Source organism: Microtus oregoni, unplaced genomic scaffold (assembly GCF_018167655.1).
Source record: "Microtus oregoni isolate MIOR12 unplaced genomic scaffold, Mior012 000045F_ref0000178, whole genome shotgun sequence".
NCBI lineage: Eukaryota > Metazoa > Chordata > Mammalia > Rodentia > Cricetidae > Microtus > Microtus oregoni.
In genome coordinates, this window is record NW_024543219.1 from 13,080,783 (window position 1) to 13,106,856 (window position 26,074).

Here is a 26,074-nt window from a genome sequence, read left to right on the forward strand (position 1 = left end):
CACAGAAATGCCCCTGTCTCTGCTTCACGACAGGGTTAAGGCATGCACTGCCTCTGGAACACAGACATGCCTCTGCAGGATGTTGTAAGTAACAGTGGGCCACTTCGGTGCCTGGCACCTAGACACACAGCCAACCAGTGAGCACTGGAACCACTGTCCAGAGGATAGCAGGAAGGCCATGATAAGAGGGCACATGGACTCGGGATTGGGGCAGAAAAAAAAAAGTAAAACCCTTGCATCTCACCTCTGGTTGTCCCCTGGAAGGTCCTCCTAAAGAGGAGGGCAATCCCTTTCCACTTCCTGCCCCAGCCACCTTCCTTCCTTGTCAGCTTCTCACACATGAGCAGTGCCGGTCCCCAGGAGGCTGCAGCTAGCCCAGACCTCCCTGTCCAGACAGCACCAAGAGGCTGGAGCCAGTAACACTCAGATCACTCACCACAGAGGAACTCAGAGCCTCAGATGGCATTGCATTATCGTGGAGATGTGTGCTCTAACACTTTACTGGATGAACAAAGGCTTCGTGATGGGTATTTTAGCCAAACAGAACCAAAACAATCAAATCAATTGATATGCTATATTTATACCAGAGATTGAAAAAGAAACGTTCACAGGAACAAAATTATAACACTTTAATTATTTAAATAGAACCCACTTCAGGGACATACATACACATACAGAAAATCCAAACCACGTAATTGAACAGTATATGTAAATACATCAGATTCTTAAAAATCTCCCAAATGGACTCAGTGCATGGTGTAAAAAGGTAACTTTGAAGCACTACAGACCAGAGTGAAACAGACAAGGCAGTCACTTTGCAGCTACTGATGAGACTAGCCTGTGGACGCGTCACGTTTTGTTAAGAGTTTCTAGGGAATGAGCGAACAGAGCTATTCAGAAGGAATATAGATGATCACCCCAGAAAGATGAAGGAATAGCGAACAATTTCTTTGGTCCTCTAAGCCAAGTCACACCAGTTTTTACTTTAAAACACCAAGCAAGAGTACTTAGCATTCTACCTAGAAATATCTGAATAGTAACTGGGCTAACATTATTATCAGCTCAGATCTTAAAAGGAACTCAAAATAACCTGACTATACTTTAGATACTAACTGTGGAAAGTGCCAGGGAGAGGTAGAGATAGGAAATTAATAAAATAAAAAGCCAGCTCCATCATTGCTTCACCATAAGCTGGTGAGTGTCTAAGTGGCAGTGGCAGGGCCAGAGGGAGACACTGAGAGCACTGTCAGCCAGTGGGAGACCTCGTCGTGGACCGGCTCTGTCCGTGTGTGTGCAGGGGAGCTGGATGCTGTGCTTTCCCTTGGCCCACACTGCTGTAGTGCAGGACTCTGAAAGTAAGCGGTAACGAGCTTCCTGAACAGCAGCACCGTCTGAACGTACGTGTACTGAAGACAAGACACACACTGACAAGGAAGAACCTAGACCAAAGTCCCCAGTGCACCTGCACAGACACCAGCAGCAGCAGTGGGCACAGCCCCTGTGCAGGCTCCCTCAGCCCCTTCTATGTTCTTTCTAGTTCAAAGGAGCTAGGAGTTTGCAGAGCTGACAGGATAGGCAGTTTCAAAGGGTGCTGGAAATACTTAGAAAAATACTTCGTAAGAGTTTTTGAAAATGCTTTGAAGCCTCTCCTTGGAACAGACAAAAACCAACTCCCAGAACTCCTCCCGGGAAATCACAATGGCTAGTCACCTGCAGGGCTGGCACTTGTCAGCTTATGAAGTAATGGCTTTTCCTAAAACGTGAAAGTCCCTCCACTCCAAATGGTGTGATATTCTCATCAAGGCACAGAGTCAACCTCGACATCCACGCATGCCGCCACAGAATGACTCAATCCAGGAACGAATTCCCTCCACTCAAGTCTAAAATACAGGAAGTGCCTTTTTAACTCACAGCAAAGCTAAAGCCAGACAGCCCACCGCCCTCCCTCAGAAGCTGGTGTTACAGGTAGACAGCTAATGACTGTCCCAAGAGTAAAATGTCACTGGCACTTTCACAAGCCTGAGGACAGCAGAGTGGAGTCTACGGTCTCTCTCTGCACATCCAGTGTCCCCAGCACTTCCTTCAGCATTCTACCATGCCCTCTGGAGGTGGAAACCCCGGCACGGTGGCCACAACTCCTGGAATGTCCAGTGCCCTCTGCTAATGAGTCAATTATGATTTTAACCAAATGCATGAGTTCTCCTCCTTGGCAGCACCCTGGGGAATCTGCATGGCAGTGGTTGGTGCAGTTAACCTATACTCTTGGCAATTCACTCTGAACGCTACCACTAAGAAAGTGGCAAAAAGAAAGCAGAAGGCTCACCCCTCAGTTAATTTCTCTTATTTGACATATCTATAAATAATTATTAAATACAATTCATGGTGAGAAACAAAATTCAATCTGTACAAATTGAAACTGGAATGCATGATTGAGACAGACAATGCTGGGAGCAGTGGGGTCTGCACACCGGGCCACGTGCACACCGGGCCACGTGCACGCACCGAAGTTCAGCTCCTGATGAGCGTGAGAAACTCTTCCCGGGTCTTGGGGTCTTCCCGAAACACGCCCAGCATGGTGCTGGTGACGGTCTTGCTGTTCATTTTCTGCACCCCTCGCATCACCATACACATGTGTCTAGAAAATAAGACGACAGAGCTGGTTCAAAGGCATAGACAGTGCTGTCTTATTTTCAGTTCAACAGAAAGCAGGGCAAAGATGAATTCCAGTTCACAACTATCAAGCATGTCAAAACATCCCTTCTTAGGAAACTATTAAACTTTTTCTTGAATCATTTTTTGTAATACAGCTATTTGTGATTCAGTCCTTGGTATATGCAACCGGAAAGGAATAAGGCCTTGGTGAAGAAACACCAACGTTCTAATTCAAAAGAAATTCAGAAACCGTGCTTGACCCACCCCCAGGACCATGATGGCTCTGTGCTGATGACAGTGTCCCGAGAGATACTCGTGGACACTGATCCTGCCCGCAGAGAGAAGGTAAAAACTGTCAGTGTGTCTAAGCAACATGGTGAAGCCAGACCGCATGCACAGAGCTTGGGGACTGCATAGCACCAGCAGAACGGCCTCCACAACGCGTGCGATTCTCAGAACTCACTCCAGCTTCAAGAGTGTCTGGAGATCACTACACGAGACACAGAAGGCTCGCACGCTGGTGTGGGATCTGAGAGAGTTGGTCCCATGAACGAATAGCGATACCCAGTGGCTTAAAGCACTGACTTGGGTAGATGGGCTTGAAGTTAGAGCTAAGTCCAGTGAGAACCTGGCCCGCTGTTGTAGAGGGGTGAGTAGAGATGGCAATGCTGTCTGCATTATTTAATTTTTTTTTTTTTACTCATAGGGGAATGATGAATGTCTGGAAAATAATCCAGTTTAAACACTGCGGTCTTATAGCCATCAAGACACCATGTTGTAAATCATCAGCAGGTTGTTTTCATGTTTACTAAAACCTCAGTTAACAGTTAAATTGAAAAACAGAAAAAAACTTGCTCTTCTTTTAAAAACAGTGTCTTTGCTACCCTTTGTACCGTTTCTTACTTTTCTTGCAAATCAGTACTCACTAAAAAAAAAAAAAAAAAGGTAAGGAAAAGGGCAACATAAAAATACTACTGACTGCACATATAAAATTCTGCAGTGATACATATGACTCCCAAGAGCTCCGAAGTTCTCACAAGAGGGAAAACCAAAAACCAGGGGCTAGAAAGATGGCTCAGTGATTCAGAGGACATCAAATGACCTGAGTTTGGTTCCTAGGACCCATTCCGGGAGGCTCACAACTTCTGTCACTCCAACTCTGGCCTCCACAGATAATCACCAACACACACATACACAGGATTCAAATAAGATTAAAAACAAACAAAACTCCCTTTTCTATCCCCTGGCTCCTCCGTCAGCACCACAGTGAGGAAGCAGCTGCAGGCCCATGCATGGGGGCTACCAGCAGCTGCAAGTGGTCCTTGCTTGACCCTGGAGAAGCTGAGTGGCAGTGGAGGTGGAGGTTGCTACTGATTGTCCTGAGACGCATCAAAGGCGGTTTGGACTTACGTTGCTTCAATCACTACCCCAACGCCGGCAGGCTGCAAGGCTTCTGTGATGGCCACCGCGATTTGTTTGGTAAGGCGTTCTTGAACTGTGGGGTGTGACAGAGGGATAGGTTTAAAAGCCAGACACAAACAACTGGAAGGTTTTTTTTTTGTCTCTAGAATATTTGTGATCTTACAAAATTATGGGATTTAACATCCATGGCATGCCAGCTTTCTCTAAGATTATTCTATCTGCTACAGCTCGAAGAAGCCCCTGGTGTGTGTCCTCCCAAGCACGACAGGTCCTGGGGAAACTCTGCAGGGGAGGGTCTCGAGCATCAAGATCTCTCCTGTGTGCATCAAGAACACCGATACCAGCTCACAAGCATCTCCATGGGTCTGGTGGAGTGAAGAGCTCATCACCACGCGGCAGAATTAGCCTGGAAGCCAACTGCCGGACTGCTGAGAGCCGATGCTGGAGCCTAAACAATTCAGTGCTTGTGTTAACAAAAACAACTCGTCTTTGAACGCATATAAGGGTGTTCTCAGAATCGTGCCAACATCAGGAAACTGACAAAAGTCCCCAAATGTCTACCAAAGCAAAGACTGGCTAGACTTGAAGCATCCACAGGAGTGAATGACACAGTTAGGGGGTGGGATGAGGGGCTGCTCAACATGTGGGAAAGGAAATGGGGAGGGAAGTGAGGCCAGTCACATATGAGCCACCTCTGTTTACATGTGTACGATCTGATTTGAAAATGTCGGCACATGCACGGACACAGAAAGAATATAAAAGCATGACAGGGTTTCTGCTAACGGTGTAAAAAGACTATCTCGTACCTCCCTAGGAAGGCTCCATTTCTGCCCTTCATATTTATTACACTTGCAACAGAGTAAAAACATTTGTTCCATGGGAAAAATGTTTTCTGTAAATAAAACTTGTAAATGTTTACCTTGTAGTCTTCTACTATAGATTTCTACAATCCTGGAAAAGAAGGAATTGTTTTAGTTAAACATTTGAAATGAATTTGGCAAACCTTCCTCATGAGACGAAAAAGGACCTTGTGGCAGCAATGGTGGGATACAGGCAGGAGAGATGGCTTATGGGAAAGAAAGAGACACACACACACAAGCAGAAACCACCAGTCACACTTCAGCTCTGTCCCCTGTGTGCCCAAGGAGAGAGAGGAAGAGCTAGTAAGTCCTCGAGTGTAGGTTCACTCACGAAAAACAGAATTGCAGGGGAGTAACAAGCCTTGATGCTCCCTGGTCATCAACTTCAGGCTAAGTCCCAAGCACTCTAATTAATCATATTGTCTTATCAGAGCTTAAAGTTCAAGTTAAAAATAAAAAAGGCATTTGTTAATTAATAGTAGGCCAACTACTGAACCAGCTAAATCTATTAGAGTAATCAGATTAGTGCGATTAGATTTCTTCAGGCATTTCTTTATGAAAGGTTTATGTAAGTATTTCACGGGATTAATGCTCTCCCAAATAAGGGGTTCCTGGCCTTAAAATGAAACCTGCCAGGTGGCAGTGTGGACAACCCATGTGAAAGTGGAGACTCACACTCTATACCTTTCCTTACACACACACACCCTCTATACCTCTCTGCACTTGAGTCTCTAACCTGACTTCCTTAGGTGGTAGAGTATCACAGAAAAGTTCTAACATGAAATAAACCTGTCCTACCCAATCTGCTTTGGGTTATGGCATGTTATCAGATGGTGCAGTAATCCTAAGTACGACAAACACCAGTAGCTGAGAGTGGATTATTGCTGCGACCAACATGACCAGGCTGGTGTAGGAGGACTGGAAAGGACTTAGGAATTTTGGCCTGGAAAAGTCTTTGTGAGCTGGCATGGGAACTGCGAAGACAATGCTGAGAACTATGCAGACAATAGAAGCCAGGTTTGTGAGGTTTCAGAGGGAGTCAGAGTCTATGAGGACCATTCATGTGATATTTTGAATTAAGAATCCATAGCGTCTAGCAAGCTGGAGTTGAAGAATCAGCTGTGATTACTAACAAGAGTCTAACACTACTGAAGTGAAGCCTTTGCTTTGCCGGGGCCATCCATACGGTCCAGCCAGGGCTGAAGAATCAGCCATGATTTAGAAGAGACCAGCATCACTGAGGGGAAATGCCCTGAGATGTTTCCTTAGGGTCAGCACACAGAAGCTATAATCCAAAGTGACCCGAGGCTGTATCTCGTGCTGGTAGTCGAACTCAGTCATGTGCTGCCTGTTTTGAAGACATGAAGGGGTCATAAGAGAGGCCAGGAGAGGCCATTGGTGAAGGAGCAGCCTCGGGGGTAGTAGAAGCCTCAGGACTGGGATTGAAAGGGTCATGGAGAGAAGTGGAGACTTGGCACCCTGTGGCAGGGTCAGAGTCCCTGAAAAGAACCCAGGAGGCTATGGCTGAAAGTACAGCCCCTCCTCAACAGAGACCCGAACATCTTGGAGACGCCAGTACCACAGGATGGCCACCAAGTACAGCAGCAGCCGTGGGGTGAGCCACCTGGAGCCGACGGTCTCTGTGTGTGCTGTGGATGTGCGGATGGAGAGAGCCAGGTGACAAAACTGCTCCAGCTCCTGAGGCCCAGGAGAGTCCCAGACCCCGACACTGGACTTCATACTGCTGCACTGTGGCTTTGCATTGATCCGAAGGTAACTGTGCCCTGGGGCTTCCCTCTTGGAGTATGAAAGTGTTTATCAGGCTTTTAATATTTTTTTCCCTACAGGAACCCACAGTTGAGAGACTTTGAACTTTTAAAGAGATGTTGGATTTTTAAAGAAAACTTGGTCTTTTCAAGTATTGACATATTTAGAGATTGTGGGACAGAGCCATCTTTCCATCAACCACACCGCCTGTCTTGGTGATATTCATTCTGAGCAGGGCTTTGTGAACATGAACCTGTGGGCGCTTCTTCCGGCTCTTCCTAATCAAGAGTCACATCCCTCCTCTGTACCGTGGGGACAGACTACGGCTGAGTGCTAAGTCCTGTACATCTCACTACAGGTGCCTCTGCATCCCCAAAGCATAACTACCCACATGCAGGTGCAAGCATCAACAAGCGCATTCACTGCACCTGTGTGAGTGGTTGTTGATTTTAGTGTAAAGCGCTTATATAGCAATGAGTCCCATTGGGTTGAAAACAGCATTGTAACTAACATGTTAGAGGAATTTTTTTTTACATTCAGAATTTGTAGAACTATATTTGTAAATGAGCTCAATCTATAACTGTTATCTAGTCTTAGCAGGCCATTATCAGGAGTAGGTGGCATCATCACTTGACTCAAGCAATGTTACAGGTTCTTCTATGAATTCTTCTTGGCTTTTTTGAGAGAGGGTTTCAATGTAACCCTGGCTGTCCTGAAATTCTTTGTGTAGACCAGGCTGGCTTTGAACTCAGAGATCTTCCTGCCCGAGTGTTGGGATTAAAGATATGTACCTCCATACCATTCTATGAATTTATTAATACATCAAAAATTAATGGTTATTTTGGTTAGTCAACAAGGAAGGACTGTTCACAAAACTGGCCAGCTCTGACCCCTTCCTTCCCATAACATTAATCTGACTTCCTCTGTAGTCATGTGCAGTTTCCCTAGCTGCATGAAATGGAAATGGACTGCATGAAAGTGGCTGGTCATGGCAGTAGCTGGCCTAGACAGTCCTTCCACACCGGGGAAATCAATATACAGGTTGGCCAAGGCTACCCCAGGAACTACAGTTCCAAATTCAAGATTTAATTATATTAATTCAATTGTTCTAAGGCAAGAAAACAATCAGATTTTTAGCAACAAAGAGAATTTCTATTTGATGTGAGTTTACTCTAGACTTTCCCAAGAATCAAACCAGCTCACTTCTGGTGTCCTCCTGTTACTTAACAGCTTCCCTGCCTGATATTTGACTTTACAGGAATGGAAAGGTCATGCATTTAAAGGTGGGCACACAGCAAACTTCACCACAAGATTAAAATGAACAGTAAGGCTTTGCTAAGATGCAGCTTTCTTTATTACTCCTTATTCTCTAAGCATTCCTACTTCCTAAAAGAAATACAGTTGGATAAAAACCTCAGTTGACTCTTCTGTTTAACATGCCCTCTCTTTCAGTTTTTTACAGTGTGAAAGTAACACATACTCAATGCCTTGGTTTGGCGCCCCCTTTTATTCCTAAATTTTAATCCTATTAGCAAAAACGGCAAATCCTCATGCAAGCAATCGGCTTCTTTATATTGCTCCACAGAAGGTTTAACTAGTTAAGATCTTTTCCCCAGGAAAGGACAGAATTAAGACTGTCCTCCTGTGCTTCTGAGTCATCATTTGTTCCATGACCCCACTGGATCACCCTAGAAGCCATTGTTCATACTGTCAGTCAAGACCAGCAGAGGATGTCTTCAAGGTCTTCTGGGGTCTTGGAGGTATGACTCAGAGGCAGAGCCACTCGCTTGCCTAGACTGAATGAAGCCGTGGGCTTGATCCTCAGCACCAAAGAGAGGGAAATAAAAAGATCACACCTAAGCTTACAATGCTCTGTGAAACTTTTTTATTATGGAAGCCATTCCCCAACTCCATCTTCCCTGTATAGACAGTCTGTTACAGTCTCAACAGTGCCAGAATTTCCATAATAAAGGCATATAGTTATTATGGGAATTCATTTAGCCAACAGCTTTTGAGGGTACTAGACTTAAGGGCATGGTCTTCTGTCTGTGAACTGATTGCTTTTAAGAGAAAGGAGGGGCTCCCTCACTCTCTTGGGTGGTGGTTGGGGATCTGATGGCAGCTCCAAGCACCCACAGAGCAGAGGACCATCATAGCTGCCTACCTTATTGTTCATGAGTGTTCACCAATAAATATTTTTTTTTCCGAGACAGGATTTCTCTGTAGCTTTGGAGCCTGTCCTAGAACTAGCTCTTGTAGACCAGGCTGGCCTCGAACTCACAGAGATCCGCCTGCCTCTGTCTCCCGAGTGCTGGGATTAAAGGCGTGCGCCACCACTGCCCGGCCACCAATAAATATTTAATACCTCCCTTATTTTGTGCTCTCATGGATTCACATCTTCACGCTTATACCTGGCGCCCAATGTGAGGGTGGAATATGAAGTTTAGGCTCAGGAATCTCTTTTGGAAAAGAAAAAAGAGGGAATGGATAAAATGAGATAATAGGTAGATCAGCGTACCTACTATTAGTTACAGACAATTTACATTGGTGTAGATTCTTGTACATTGATATATATGCCTATTTATCTACATCCTGGACATTTAGTATGTGTGTTTCATGCTTGATGGTTGTAGTTCTATTTTATATACCTTTTCTTTCTCCTGGTTGACACTTGATATTTGTCCTTACTGGCAGCAGGCAGACACATATACAGGAACAGCAGTCTGAGAGCTCACATCTTAAACCAAATGCATAAGGCCAGAGAACAAACTGGAAACTTTTTGAAACCTCAAAGCCTACCCCCATTAACTTACTTCCTTCAGCAAGGCCAGACATCCTAGATCCCCAAACCATGCCAACCACTGGGGACCAAGAGTTCAAACACATGAGCCTAGGAGAAGCATTGTCATTCAAAGTACCACAGCTTTATACAGATACCAAAAAGGAAATGAAAAATATGAGGGCTACCACTTCGGGACTAGGGCAAACCTCACTTTGATGGATTATACATCAAAGCCATGGAACAGCCAGTCATATTCGGTCCAGTCGTGACTGAGGTCACTGTAACCTCAATCAAGTGATTCAAACATAGCTTTAAATGCAATAACTGCACATTCATTACTTACCCCTTCATTTGGTTCTCCACACACACACACACACACACACACACACACATACACGCACACGCACGCACACGCGCAAACACACACGCGCACACACACACACGCACACACGCACACACACACACGCATGCACCTCCACCTCCCAGTATTTCTCCAGATAACCCAGGGTTCACTGTCTCCATAAAACCAAATTAAAACACAAAAGGACATTTAGGGGCAGTAAAACATTGATGGGTAGGGCTTAGCAGAGATCTATGAACACAAACCCTCACACTAACTTCCAGTTAAACACAAATGGCCAAATATACACATCACCTCTTCTCAAATCCCAAATAAAAGTGGAAGTACATTTTTTTGTTATTGCTTTGTTTCATTTTTTGAGACAGGGTCTCTCTACATAGCCCAGCTGTCCTAAAACTCACTATGAAATCTAGGCTAGCCTTGAACTCACAAAAATCTGCCTGCCTCTGCTTCCTAAGTGATGGGATTAAAAGTTGTGTGCCACCATGTTCAGCTCAAAAATGATTTTTTTTTTAAATTCGTGAACATGTAAGTAAAAAAGGATGAGAGTAAGCAAAGTAGCGGGTGTGTGCCCTGTGCTGCAGGGGCAAATGGTCTAGAAGTGAACGCACTAGCCTGCAGGGCTCAGAAACACAAGGCATGGGGAAAGAAAAGCAAGAGGAAACCAAAGCCTCCATGCTGGTCTGTCACAAGTTTAAAAACACATATTTCACATGCTAACAGAGCCCCCAAGTGGCTTGGCTCGCATTACTGTGAGACCATCAAGAGTCCTGGTTAAGATACCACAACACTGTAAATACTAGGAAATAGAAAATAATGGAAAGGCCAGACACTGAAATACTATAAAAACTCTAGAAGAAAGCTGTGAAGTAGAGTGGTAGGAAGAAAACAGAACACCAAAAAAAGGTGGTCCATGCATAGAAAACTTTACCCCATTTCCAGACCACGCAGTGAATAAGACAACTCATCCTCGTGTAAAACCACACAGGAACAACGAGAGTGGAGAAGTCCCACTTGGCTATCTGCCCCTAGGCACGTCCACTGGGATTCAATTCTATGAATATCAGGAGCGCGGACAAAGATGTAAATGCAAGGAGGGCAGGAAACCCTCAGTCATCCTCAGTGCTTTCTGGATTCACACCAGACAGCATACCGTGTATCTAAGGAATGTGGGAAACCCTTCACTGGTTAGAATCCTTTCTGTGGTACAACAGAACTCACACTGGAGAGAAACCGTATATGTAAGCAGACAGGAAATCCTTTCACACGAAGGGTGCACAGTGGACAGAAATCCCATGAATGTGTTCTATGAGTAACTTTCAAATACATAAGTATTCACTAGAGAGATACCATATGGTAACAGCAATGTGGAATAGTCTTCACTTTATTTTTTTTTCTTTTTGTACCCTCGCAAACCTGAACGTACTCACACTAGAAAGAAAACTTATCTGTGTCAGCCATGTCAGAAAGCATCGATCAGTCCAGTTCCGCTTGATAACATGAAGGACTCACAACGGGAAGAAACCCCAGTAAAGAACACATGAAGACTGTATAACCTCTTCTAGCACCCTCTTCTAGCACCCAAGAGGATGAAGAAAACATGAAGTGTGTAGTCTCTAGTTGCTTCTGTTCAGTTCATGAGCATAAAAGAATACACCCTGGCAGAAAACTTTGAACAATGGGACAATCAAAGCCTCTACTTGAATTCACTGGGAACCAGTGTAGGAGGTGGTGACATGTCTTCATTAGACTAGGCCTTACTGTGAGTATGAACCCAAATCCAGTCTTCTGGCTCTGTTTTTTGCTTACAAGACTTATATAAACATCCAAGTATTTCCTACAATGCCTTTGACACTGTTCTCCATATATGCAGATGCTCTTCAATTCCCTGCCCCCCCGAAATATAAAGCAGTTAGACCCATGTATATGCTTCTTCCCCTCACTGTTAACTAACATCCCCTTAAGACCCAGGGCTGAACTGGGGGGTGGGGGAATCTTGGATCTTTTTCAGTCAGGGGAAACCCTACAGAGAAAGTTGTGAGCTCATATGTCAGTGATGGGCTGGGGGAGAGAGGAACAGGCAGTGAAGGAGAAGCAGAAAGAGATATAGCGTTTCTAATCTTGAAAGCAGGGCTGCCCATGCAAGGACAGATTTTTAAATTATAACGTATATGCTAGATCCACAGAGATGGAGGTAAGGAATCTTGAGGGTCTCAGCAGATAGGAACAATTCTATAAAGTTCATTCTTACCTGGCAAGTTTGCTGAGGCCAAGGACCTGCTTGTTAGGAAGATAGCCAATGTGGACCTTCAGGGAAAAGAAAAATTATCAGCAAAATGAGGACCAGTAAGAGGAAACTATACAAGGACAGACTTGTTGCTGAAATGACAGAAGTCAAGCTGGAGCGCTCCTCGGTAAAGTTGGGTTCTTGATTCACATACGAAAGTCTGTCCTCTATCTAGGAAAAGGACACTTGACAAAGGGGGGAAATGATCCCATAACGTGACGGTATCATCAGAAGACACTCCTCTAAATGGCAGAAACTATATACAAATGTCATTATTACATGTGTCACACAGCTTTAAGAATCCCACCCTGAGCCCTGTGCACAGTTGTCTCCGCGTCCTTTTACTCCTAGTTGTCCCTCCTAAGCTGCTGGAGAGCTCCAGCATCCTGGCAGAAGAAAAAGGATGCAGTCTCCATGTGATGGCTCTTAAGGAACATGAATTTATGACCCAGGTTCTCTAGTTTTTCTTTTTCAAGATGGGGTTTCTCTGTTTAGCCCTGGCTGTCCTGGAACTCAAACTGTAGAACACACTGACCTCAAACAGGAGATTCACCTACCTCTGCCTCCCAAGAACTGGAGCATTAGCATCTTAAAATGTATCAGTGGATGGATATCTAGGGTGTTATCACTTTCTGAGCCAAGAATTGAAGTATGAGAAAACATGCCTTTAAAAGGACTAATAAAGTAAGGGGCCATTTGTTGGCAGTTGACCAAATTTAAACTTCCAGTACAATTGCATCCTGAATGCCAGCATGAACTAGCTTTCACATCCTCACTTAATGCTGATCAGACATTTATAGAGTCCATGCAGTAATACCTAGCACTGTGTTGTAAGAGTCTGAGAATTGTCTTCCTGATAGAACAAAGCCAAGAGGCACAAACCCGGGGATCATCACAGAAGGAAGCAGGATGCAGCAGTGAGGAACCGAGAACAGAACAAAGAACCCTGAGTCCAGCCCAGTCAGGGCACTAATCCTCTCCATCATCTTAGAGACAAGCTTTCTCACCCACAATAAAAGTCAGGGATGAGCAAAAAGGTTCCCTCAACATTACCTGTGGATAGCCTGACATTGCATATCTCCTGGTGTGATAGAATATGACGTCTTCAGCATTCTGTGAACTACTTGGGTCAGAAATGTTCAGACTACAAATCTAGTCTAGTTTATGGGCAATCCAGAGGTTCCAGGAGCAAACCCAGAAGGTTGGACAACTTACCAAGTTGTTTATTTAATTATTATCTTTTACAGAAACATGCTAGATGATATTACAGAATAAATAAAATCTGGGATTGGACTGACTGCAGTAGCAGTAAGTGGCTCCATATAATACGATTGGTCCTGTATTGAGAACTGCTGGTGTTGATGATGGGAACATGGAACGCCAGTAATACTAGTCTTTCTGCTATTAGATATGTTCCCTCTTTCCTTTATAAAAGTGTTCAGAGACAGACAGACAGACACGGAGTGTACAGATAGATGACAGATAACTATGCAGTGTACTGAATACTAAACTTCAGAGGAAAGTGCCAAGTGGTGTTAAAGTATTAAATATTGATGACTCCCACATGCTCCTGGGAGAGCAAATTGGTACAACCACTTAGCAGAGCCAAAGGTCAGCAGGGAGTGAGGTGAATATGGACACACTTATTACCAATAAAGACTCAGGAGTCATATTGGGTGAAAACCTGATAGATCACGGTAATGGTGGAGGAGCAACCAGCTGACCTCTCTCTACAATTCCCAGATCGAAGAAAGTCCAAAAAGCCTGTGAGTCTCCAAATGGCTCCCTATCTATCCTCGGTCCTCTGTATACTCTATGACTGATTCTTGTCAGCTAGTCCCTGGCTCCACCCTGATTCAAAGTTAACGTTATTAACAGAGTCTTGGGGTGTCACCGTGCTATCAAATATCCTGCAACACACTTATGATCCTACAGTCGCACTCCTAGACACAGCCGTAACAGAAATGAATGCATATGTGCACCAAGAGAAAGTTGGCGACCACAGTATTTTCAGTTGTGAGAAAAGAAAACACAAATGCCAACCGAGCGCTGAACTGCAGTTTGTACAATGTAATAATGCATAACTCCGAAAATAAACACATCTTTGTGTGTTGTTCTATTTCTCTGTTTCACAACCATAAAAAAGCAAAACAAAATATTTTAACGTAAAAGCAAAGTAGATATTAGTACTCATGTTATAAATTTAGATAATGGGTAAATATTCAATTATTCCCTATTAGTCTTCTGCTGGAAAATTAATAATAGAAAGTCAAAATAGAATTAAACTATTATGATAGTGGGCATAACAAGACATCTCTGTTATAAATATACATGTTCCCAAAGGTGCGCTGAATGACAATGACATGACTTATCTAGCTTGCACTGGATTATCTTTTTCTAATATAAAAGGGATAGAATCCAATTAAATTCACTAATGCCATAACCTCTACCTCCAGACACTTTGCGGTCATCCCTGTTTGTGTCATGATATCACACTCTGCACACATGGATCTTAGATCAAACAGTTCACTCAAAATATAGCTAAACTCTCCAGAGCTGCAGAAGCCACCTCTAAAGGAGTACATTTTAACCTCGCTATCCCAACCTACTCTCACGGCATCAAAGACGAAAGGCTGGTTCTGGGCATCTTTGGTTGTGTTCTGTTTGGTTTTAAGACAAGGTCTCTCTATGTAACACAGGCTGGCCTCAAACATCCTATCCTCCTGCCTCTACCTCATGAGTGCTGATGTTACAGGTGTGAGAACCTGGCTGGTTCTTTTTTTTTAATTTCCTTTTTTTAAAAAATGCTTTTTCAAGATAGGGTTTCTCTGTGTAGCTCGAGCTGCAATGGAACTCACAGAGATCCGCCTGCCTCTGCCTCCTGAGTGCTGGGATTAAAGGTGTACACCCACTGCCCAGCTTAAATTTCCAATTATTAGGTTACCCAAAACTGATAGGATAAAAAAAAACTATATAAACTGTAAACAGAGACTATTAAGAATCAGTAGACAATTTAAATATAATTATCCTATTTCAAAACTTTCATTATACATTCTTAAATTATTAGGCAACAAGAAGAACCTTACCCTTCCCACAAATGGAACGAGGTGATGCTCACACATGGAAAACATATCTATGTCCTTCACAATCACCATCTCATCGTGGTCCTCGTCAAATATGGCGTCATTCAGGACATCTGAGATCAGAAAAACACAAAATAGAAAAGCCAGTTTGGTTAAATACAAAAAGATAGTAAATATTTTTAAACACCCACTAAGACATTAAGAACATAAAAATGAAAACTGTCAAGTTCCCATTCTGAGTGAGCACTCTCTTCCTTCAGTTGATATAAAAATCCTTGGGACAATGTATCCTGAGACTTGGAGGAAGGGAAGCGAGGAGCAGGTACGACAAACACAGGCTGTTTCTTCCCATTCTCACTCTCTCTAACACGTGTACAAAGCCGTCAATGAGAAAACAGAGGCCTTAGCCCTCTCACTTCTGAGGCCTGTAACCTTGGCCTCTATTTGATCCAAATAGTTTTCTACACTTCACAAAGTTCTCCAAAGTTATTTGGGGAAGCACTGGACTTACACGACATGGTTGCCTTCCTAAAGAAATAAACCCCATAACCTGCATGTGTATTCCTCTCTAGGGAGCAGTGATCATAGGAAAGCTGTGAACCTCAGATATATGGACAGGCATACAAGAGACATTTCAAACAAAATGCTGTGTGTTTAAAAGCTGCACTTAGTTAAGTGTCCCTTCCTCATCTGCAAAGGAGGAGATTAACTAGAGGATGACCAAGAGAGTTAACCTGGGCCAGCAAGAGCACCCTGTTCTGGCTCCGGAAAGATAGAGGAACAGAAGCCACAGCCACCACCACAATATAGCCATGAAACTGACAAACTGGTGGATGCCCTAAAATTGAATGTCATGTGTCCTTGTCAAATAAGAAGAGACGTTACACAGCGGGTGCTTTCTCACTTTTACAAAACACATCCACGGATAGGAAAACCCCGACCTCCGCTTGGCAGACCACATAACACAGACAGCCAGTGTTAACTGAAAGGATTCGGGGAGTGCCCAGTCCACAGAGTCTGGGGAGAGGAGCATGGCTTTGCAGCCGCCCACACCTATTCCCCCTTGGGAAGGCAGGCTCTGAGTCAGAGATGTGCAAATGCCCACCCCCACTGCCTGACCTTCATGGCTCTGTACTGAGTCACCCTTGAGCCTCTGTCCCCATACAAGTCAGGTTACGTGGAGTCACCTGGAGTTGGGTGGTCAAAGAGTCACTATTGTGGCCACCAAGAATGAACATGTGTAGGGCTTTAAACACACAGAACAATAAGGGCAAGAGCAGGGCAGGGACAAACTCTCTGTCATTGTCTAAGTCAATATTCCTTCTCCAGCAGCCATCTCCTATGCAGAATACCCTGCCCTAACCTTTGGCTGTATTTCTGAAAACAGTTTAAATATAGCTCCTTGGTATTCCCGGAAGTACTCTGACTCTCTCCAAGAGTTTAATATCATGATAAGGCCATGTACTGTTTACTAAGATCTTTAGTCACGTGTGAAATATGATTGAGTGTGAACACAAAACATTGTTTCTAAATGAACAAAAGAGGATCATGGGATGTCAGGCATCCATTCTCTCTGGCAAAGGAAATTGTCAAAGTTCTCACAGCCACACAGCACACATAAGAGTCAGCCTCAAGTGAGGCTAAGCCGGAATCTGGTTCTGTCATCAGCTGACTGTTGGGCCTCAGGCAAGGTACACAATGGGGGAAACCTGGTGGATGGGGCAACTCGGCCATACTCTGACATTGGCAGCCACCTGGGTAGCATTAGCACGGAGGCACACTCTACACTATGGCCTTACTCTGACATTGGCTGCCACCTGGGTAGTGTTAACAATGAGGCACATGCTACACTATGGCCATACTATGACACTGGAGGCCACCTGGGTAGCCTTAGCACTGAGGCACACGCTACTTTAAGATCACTTTAAGTCACGTTTTCATCTTCTTTTTTTCTAGAGCCAAGTCTCACTAAGTTATCTAGGCTAGTCTTGAACTCCTAGTCCTCCCAGCTCAGCTTCCCAAGTAGCTGGGATGATAAGAGTAGACCACCAGGCATAGCTCAATGGATATTCTTTTGAATAAATCATTAAGGCCATAAAAAAATAAAAAAGCAGTGAAATTTCAGAGTTGAGGAGATTAGTGAAATATAGTAGCTAAGTGCAATTAAAACCAAAGTCAGAACTTAAAGTATGTAGCTATGCCAATATTGACTTCTTCAGTCTTAGTAACCATACCGTGAACATGTAAGGTTTTTTTTTTAGGAGAAGCTGGTGAAATTGTATATGAAACTGTCTGTACCATTCTTGTAATATTGTCTGAAGTCTTAAAAATTACTTCAAAATTTGAAATAATATCCGACAACTGCAATACAAAAACAGTGGCGTATGATTCAGTGAAAACACAGTGACCTGATGACAACAATCTGCCGAGTCTGAGTGGCATAAAGTCACTGGAAACATGAAAGGCTGCGCCTGTGCACTGCACAGCAATGCTCAGCTGAGGACAGGCCACAGGCAGTGGTGGCCCGAGAAGACAGTGCCCCTTCGCCATGAACTGGCCAGTTCCGTTCTGTGCAGCCTCGAAACTGCGTAGTGACACGTGATGGTCCTAGCGATGAAATTCTGGGGAAGGCGAAAGGATAGTAGTAGAAAAAAGATAGGAGGCTTGCGGGGGCACAGAAGTGGGAAAGGATTTGACTGCAAAATGACAGGAAGAAACTTTTAGAGTGGTTGAAAAGGCCCATACTGTCATTGCCCTAGCGGCAGCATGTGCGTGTGTGTGCTGTGTGTGCGCGGATGTGTGCAGGTGTGTGTGTGCGTGCATGAGTATGCAAGTGTGTGTGTTCATCTCAACCCACACCTTGCAGAGTTGGGAGATCTTTGTTGTTCCTTAATAAAGTTCACTTCATTTTTTTCATGTGTAACATATAAATATGCTTGTTCCCCAAAAGAAACAGTAGATGTCTAAATCACAAAACTAGTAAAACAATTACTTATAATTATGTGTATGGGGCAGAGTATGTGCACATGTGAACGCAGGTGCCTGTGGAGTCCGCAAGAGGGTAATGGATCCCTGGAAATGCTGGGAACTGAACTTGGGTCCTCTGAAGAGCAGCAAATGCTCTTAACCACTGAGCCATCTCTCCAGCCCAAATCATGTAGTTTTGACTTTGAGTTCTTATAAATGTTTATATACTTAAGATCAAACCAAAAAGAAACCTTAAGTGTCCTCACATGGCTTAAGGTTTTGTGTAGAACAGAGACACCAGCATATTGCCTTGCCTATATCCCATTTCATTAAAACGAGCCCAGACTACAAACTTGACCGCACCAAGTCATTTTTCTTCAATAATGAAGCTTCCCAGCTATATTTACTTATGTTTGCTCTCCCGTATCTGAAAGCTGCCGTCTGTGGATAATAAGAACAAAGCTTTATCACAGATTGTTTTAATTTCCTGCCTGTTATCAGTAGCAAGAAGGTAACCCTGGAAACGGGGTCCACACCACTCTCCCTCCTGTCCGCTAGTCACAGCCACAAAGGAAGCCAGAGCAGCCTCCCGAAGTCAAGGTTTGTCCGCACCACCCCTGCACTTGTCAGCTCTAAACAATGAAGTAACACGGCCCAGCACCCATCCCTGCAGCTAGGACCCGTCCTGGAAACACAGTGAGGCCGCAGGGTGAGGCTCTCTGCGCACCCTTTGAAGTGGGGGTTGTCAGACCCTTCCAGTGGTTGTGCTAAAACACAAACTGCTGGGTCCCATCCACACAGTCCTCTGTATGTCGGGATGGGCTTGAGGATCTGATTTCTGAAAAGACCCCAGACCTGTGATTCAGTCTGACCCATGTTCTGAGAACCCCTGTTCTGAAGTCTCAAGGCTACAAGAACGCTCATCTCCTAGATGCTGCTCAAACATGCACGTGCATATTTAGGACAAGCACAGACTTTTTCCGCCAGGAAGAAAGGCAGAAGGGAAGGACTCTGAGCAACAGGACACTCCCATCAGTGGAGTCTGTTTTACTGTTTTCAGTGTTTTGGGCACGAGAAGGCCAGGCTGTAACACTTGATGCTTCTTCCAGCATTCGAACCTGATGAAAGATGGCTTTGGTACCTTCAGTGTTCATCCATCCTAAGGAAAAAGATATAACAGGGTCTGCCTACAGTTTTTAGGAAAGATAAGGGAGAGGAACAGTGGTGCCCAAGGATTGAAAGGGGGCAACACAGCCCAGGGCGTTAGAACTCTTTGCTCTTGCCCAGGATTAAATCCTTTAAGGTACCATCAAAGAGAAACAGACCTGCACCACAGACCCACCTCCCCTGTGTCACTACATCAGAGGAACTTCCAAGGACCACAGCACTTGTGTCATTGGCTGCCTGACTCCACAGGGAGTGGGTTCCAGGCTGCCAGAGTTAACACTCCATCCTTGGCTTTGGATGGAGTTTCCACAGTGCCCTTGGGACACCATGCACCAGACCCCTGCAGGGTTAGCTTGAGGGCTCTCTCACACCTCCCACTAACAATTCAGACATCCAAAAGCCTCTGCCTTCTGCCTTAACGCACTCAGGCACTCTCTGGGAACTTGGAAATTACCAATTTCCACTGGTAAATCACACATTTACATCTCTAGCCTAAAACTGTTTAGGGCTCTCCCTTTACTCTGTGCAAATGCAGGGTTGGTGAAGATATTCTCCCATTTAATAGGATGCCTTTTTGTCTTAATGACAATGTCCTTTGCTTTACAGAAACTTCTCAGTTTCAGGAGGTCCCATTTATTCTCTGTTGCTCTTGTTGTCTGTGCTACTGGGATTATGCGTAGGAAGTGGTCTCCTGTGCCCATGTGTTGCAGACTACTTCCCACTTTCTCTTCTATCACGTTCAGTGTGGTCGGATTTATATTGAGGTCTTTAATCCATTTGGACTTGAGTTTTGTGAAAATTCTATGTATCCTCATGTCAGAATCCATTCTAGATGCTTCTGCTGCATAATCAGAAGTAAGTGTCCTACAGCTAACTTCTTAGATATATAGATTCTATGGACCAGAAATGAGACAGGTATTTGCCGCTGTTCCTCTTCCTTGGGGCTGGAGTCAACTATGGGCTTTGACCCACGTGTCAAACACCAGCACGCAGTTCCTGCATGTGCTCAGGATGTTCCCAGAGAGCAGAAGCCTTGGGGTTGTTGGACTCTTTATATGACAACTCAAAGCCCCAGAGAGGCTCACGTTCTTAAGACATGTTCCAATTAGGCCAACAGCATGAGACAGGGGATATATTGAGCACCCAGTGCTCTTTGCAGTTTCTTAATTCTTCCAGGTCAGGTGAAGCAGTAGTACCACCATATACAAAAGGAAAAGGAGAACAAGTCTATAGACAAGACAGTAATCATACAGGTAAGGGACAGGTTCACATGTAAGCTCTTATCTTTCTGTAGTCAATAAAATCAAACTTGCATTGTTTAATGGTGGGGATATCTTTTGGGGCTTTTTTTTGAAACAGAGTCTCATGTATCCCAGGCCTCACCTCCCAGGTGGTGGATTACAAGAATGTGCCAACTATGCCTGGTTATGATAGGGTTAAGCTCTGGGAAATGAATCATTAAGCAGTTTGCTACTATATGAATACCATGGAACATGCTTACACAACCTACTATACACTTGGATAACATGATCTTAGTGGTGTGTATCTGTGTGTGTATGTCTACATATTTATAGATATATTCTGCTGTTTTAAGGCCATGACAAACAAAACACAAGATTAAAGCAAAAAGAAAAGAATGCAATTGAGTGGCAAGATGAACAAAGGACGAAGAGGCTCTCCAGGTGCACCAAGGCAGACTGTTCCATAGTTAAGTGCTTTTAGTGAGTAGGTGCACATCCTGAAATAACGATTAAGGGTTTAACATAGTCAGGCGATGGTGGTGCATGCCTTTAATCTCAGCATTTGGGAGGCAGAGGCAAGCAGATCTCAGTGAGTTCAAAGCCAGTCTGGTCTGCAGAGGAACCCTGTCTCAAAACAAACAAAATAAGGAGTTTAACATAACAATCACCACCCGGGATCATGGTGGTTTATTGTTGTCTAGCATTGGTGTTATACACAGTTGTGTGTGCTATGATCCTGACCTACTGGCAACAGAGGAGCTTGACACGCATCAGTAATGGGGTGTCCTGACCACCAGGGTTTTTGCTCCATTACGATCTTACGGGGTCACGATAGCATACATGAGTGGTGCTGATGGAAGCCTGAGGAGGCCCAGAACTGCATATGCATCCTCTTCTCTTGAACTGCAGGACCAAGTTTCCTGCAGTTCAAGATCATTTCCCACCTCTGCACCTCCCACAAAGGGCACCAGGAACCCTGTGGGGAAGCTGTCCTGGCTCAGGTTCCTATAACACTGAGGAATTTCTATGAAAACAAGAATTCTATAATTCAAATTACATTTCCTCTTTCATTATCACTTCTGTCACTTGAAAGAGAGCTGCTGCCAGGAGTGGAGGTGCACACCTTTAGTCCCAGCACTTAGGAGGCGGAGAAAAGTGGGGTCTCTGTGAGTTCAAGACCAGCCTGGTCTACACAATGAGACTTGGTCTCAAAAAAAAAAAAAAAAAAAGAAAAGAAAAGAAAAGAAGTAAGAGAAAAAGGAAAAAGGAAAGAAAAGAAATGCCATGCTGAACTATTCTATAATATATATGCAATTGAATAAAAGAATGTATTTTACTGAAAATGCTTTTTCTCAGAGTATATAAAATATTTGGGTTTTTATATTTATTTTTGTGGGAGTTTATTGTTTTTAAGTAATCTAGGTAATCTAGGAGTGGCACTGTTTGTCAGACCTGGCATTTATTTGGGATTTTTTTTCTTTTCCTTTTTATTTTATATTTTGCAGTTTCCTAATATTTAAATTTCCATATTTAGCTATTTTTCTTTGGTGAAACACAGCTTTCTATTCATGGTCCCTGATCAATTTTAACAGCTGAGCAGCACGGCTAGGCTGACTGCTTCCTGGGCAGTCTCTTCAGCTTGAAGGGTTTGCAGGATACCCGTCAGCCAGGGATTGGAGGGACTCTGGAGACTGGAGCGTGTGAAGTAGCTCTGAGTCATCAACTTCCAGCAACACGCTAGTGACCTTAGAAGCAGGAGCTGGGTGTGTGACATTAACTAGAGAAACAACTGTCCACCCAACTTTTGCTTTTGGTGGGGGACCGATGGCAACATGGAAGCGGTCCACGGTTCTTGGCCTTGTACGTGGACAGCAGGCTGTCGCACGGTGACTGAACATTAAGTCCACCATGGAACAGGGACTCCTGCAGCATATTTTCACTGGGAAACAATGTGAAAAGCAAGAACAGCTACAGCAGCAGCTGCTGCAGGACCAGACCCACCGTCTACAACTGTTGTGTTAGCTACATGTGTTGTGTTAGCTACATGTGTTGACATTGCTTGTACAACCTGTAAGGAAACTGGGCTCACGGTACTAAATGATGACGTCAGAGCAACTGAGTAGATAGCACTGGTGAGGAACTGGAATGGACAAACCCTGAGCAGTCCAGGAGGACCTGGTCTTGATGGAACAGCCATCATGAGTGACATGAGGAGGTGCTGGCTGGCAGAGGTCGGTTACAGGGCGGGGCCATTTTCTACCTATACTGGGTAGTGGAGTGAGCATGGCGTTCTTAGCTCACTGAGCTGAAGCTACATACCGTGGCTGTCATAATATTTTTAATTTATTTGAAAATCCGAACATGTACTTAGAAAATTAAATATACTACATACAGTAGACCCATGAAGTTGACTGTGTTAATTTACTTATATATAGGTTGCTGAGGATATTTCTGACAGCTTGGTAGGGGGCGAGTATCAGAATCAGGTAGCTTACCAACATTTATAAGATGAAGGCTTGTATAAAATAGACACCGTCAGCAGTCTGCTTTAATCATTTACTACTGTGGAAATACACACAAATCCATTTTTAAAGTAAATATTTGGGATGGGGAAATAGCTTAGTTGGAAAAGTGCTAGATGTACAAGCTTGAGGACCTGCGCTTAGGGCCCTCAGAACCAATACAAAAGTAATTAATTAATTAATAAAAAACTAGGCTTGGTAGCCATAAGGGTGGCCACAATCTCAGCACTGGGAAGGCAGAGGCAGGAGGAGGATCCCCAGGGTCTTGCAGACCATCTAGCCAATCAGAGAGCTGCAAGTTCAGGGATCCACACTGTCCCAGAAATCAATTAACCTTGGTGTCCCACACACATGCGCATCCATGCACACAGAGTGAAACGTCTCCAGGTGTGTGCTAGTGTAGCCCACTACACTAGCTGTGCCATTTGTAGTCAAACCCTAACAAACACTTCAGCATTAAATCATAACTGGAAAAGCATTAACTGGGCTGGTGGAACAACTCACCCTTGCCTAGGATGCTCAAGACCCCAGGTTCAACGCCTGACCCACAAAACTATTAACTGTTGAACCATTATGATTTCATAGCTTCCCCCTTTGTCATGAGTTTGTGTTGACTTTCTCTGCCAATCTTGAGCAGTTCCTCTCTCTCTAGTAAGTTGTATAACCCAGTAAAAATGATCTCTCATAGTTTGTAAATGTTTTTACTATGTATAATACATATAACATTATCACCTCTGTATTAGTCTGTTTGTTATTAGTAAGAGTTCCTGTCAATAGCAGATTACCAACACTTAGAAGACTTGGAAGCTCGACAAGAACGTAGAATTCTACAGGGGTTGGTACCTGACACTAGCATTGTTCCAGACAACTGTGGAGCGCTGTCAAGCATTTTTATCCTTGCCCATATCCCTATCTCAAAAACAGCAATAAGTAGACCCCAAGAAGAGTATCCCAGTATAATGTGGGGAATTTGGCTTAATCAAGATGAGTTTATGTAACGCCTGCACTACTACAGGACGGTTTGCTAGCGGGAACTAGGCTGGAGACTTAAAACATGCACACAGACCCTCTTAATGTGGCTGACAATTGAGGCAGACTGAGAAGCCAATGATAATGGCACTGGGACCTGTCTCTACTGCATGTACTGGCTTTTTGGGACCCTAGTCTATTTGGATGTACACCTTCCTAAGACTGGATGGAGGGGGGAGGGCCTTGGACTTCCCACAGGGCAGGGAACCCTGCCCTCTTTTAGGACTGGAGGGGGAGGGGGAAGGGTTGAGTGGGGGAGTGGAAGGGAAGTGGGAAGAGGGAAGTGGGAATTTTGAATGGAATTATTTATAAAGTAATGAAAAAATTATTAGAAAAAACAATAAATAAAATAAATAAATAAATAAAATGACTGGGTTTGAAAAAATGCATACAGACAGAGACACCTGGACACTGGTCATCCTTGATACAAGAATGCCAACTTTATTGTGCTCCAGGGAAACTTTTATAGGGACCCTTAACTGATAGCCACGCCCTAACTCGTAGGATTTCCAGCTGCAAAACCCACCAGAATTCACTCCCCTGACATCAGAAACTCATGAAGGTCTCATGCTCAGAGCAGCTGCAGGCACAGGAAAACAAGTTGTTACACTCCAGCAGGCAAAGGGTCTGAGGCAGGCAAAGCCAAGGGGCCAGGTTATACAAAGAAACCTGTGAGAATCACAACTGCAAACATTTGCTAAGACACTTGGCATTAAGGGGCCATGGTCAACTGGACGTGGGCGCATATGTTATTGTGTTTCAAAGCCTATTATTTTAGAGATCAGCAGAGTGCTTACCAATGAGACTGTCACATCAGGGACTTGCTTTAAGATGATTCAGTAAAGAAGGATTATGAGGCAGGGGGGGACAAAGCAAGATAGATCTGTATTTATGTCAACAGTTGCAGAGGCTGCATGGTGGGGCGCAGCCTCTTCTTCTGCACACCGAAACCCTTCCGCAAGAAAGGATTTAAAATTTCTAATTCTTGGCCAGAGAGATGACTCAGCAGAGGACCAGGGTAAGGTTCCCAGCACCCATATGGCAGCCATCTGTAACACCAGTTCCAGAGGATCCACTGCCCTCTTCTGGCCTCCATGAGCACTACACATAAACAGTGCACAGACAAACAAGCAGACAAAACCCCCACACAAAATAAAAATAAGTCTTTTACAAATAATTTTTAAAGCCATAGTCCTAACAAAGCACCAAATGATCTCTCTCCTTCAAAAACAAATACAAATATCCATTAAGTCCATCACTGTGTACGCCAAGCTGCTGAGAATTCAAACAAGAGCATCCACAGTCCCTTCTTTTCTGAAGATGTTCTACTGTAAAAATAAAATTCTAGTAAATCAGTATCTTCAGCCTTGAGCATAACAGATTTCCCAGATAGTTCAGATCATCTCAGCTTGTTTGTCCCAGAGTATAACTGCCACAGACTCAACCGAGAATCTATAGCTGTCAGAAACATCTCCCTCACACAGGCTGGAATTAGGATCCCTGCAATCCAAGACTCCTAATCTAGAAACCAGTTATTAGGCATCGGTCCTCTCCTGGTCAGTTTTGGTACTGCAGTCTCATTCACCCAAACACTGAACTCAAATAGGATGCTGCAAATGCAAACCTGGGAGGTTCTAGGATGTAGAGGAGTTTCTAGAGCCAGACAAAGCAACGGCAGGAAAAATGCAAAGAAGGAAAGAGCCAAGTAAACTAGTAAAATATTGTCATTGCCTGGAAGCCATGTCACATGATGCCCATGACCCTCTCAGCTCAGCATCTCTCCATCCACCACCTGGAGGCTGTGCTCCCTGCGCGTGCCTTGGTGTTCTCTCCACAGCACAGGAATACGGCATGTTCTACAGGGCAATTATGGGGACAGAGCGAGGTGACACCTGTCAGGCGCTCAGGGCGGGCAGTTAGCAGCCCCAGCACCA

At 44.2% G+C, this 26,074-nt stretch overlaps 1 protein-coding gene across 1 annotated transcript in view; it reads right to left on the reverse strand.

The window, feature by feature from the left end:
• Positions 1 to 614: 614 nt before the first annotated feature.
• The window catches only part of Gch1 (GTP cyclohydrolase 1), a 31,086-nt gene continuing 5,626 nt past the window's right edge, over positions 615 to 26,074 (reverse strand). The window contains exons 2-6 of the mRNA XM_041634236.1: positions 15,218 to 15,327; positions 12,096 to 12,151; positions 4,994 to 5,025; positions 4,063 to 4,147; positions 615 to 2,635 (exon numbers count right to left, since the gene is read on the reverse strand). Of these exons, the coding sequence (XP_041490170.1) occupies positions 2,509 to 2,635; positions 4,063 to 4,147; positions 4,994 to 5,025; positions 12,096 to 12,151; positions 15,218 to 15,327 (410 nt within the window). The 3' untranslated portion in view covers positions 615 to 2,508. The remainder of the gene's footprint in view (positions 2,636 to 4,062; positions 4,148 to 4,993; positions 5,026 to 12,095; positions 12,152 to 15,217; positions 15,328 to 26,074) is intronic.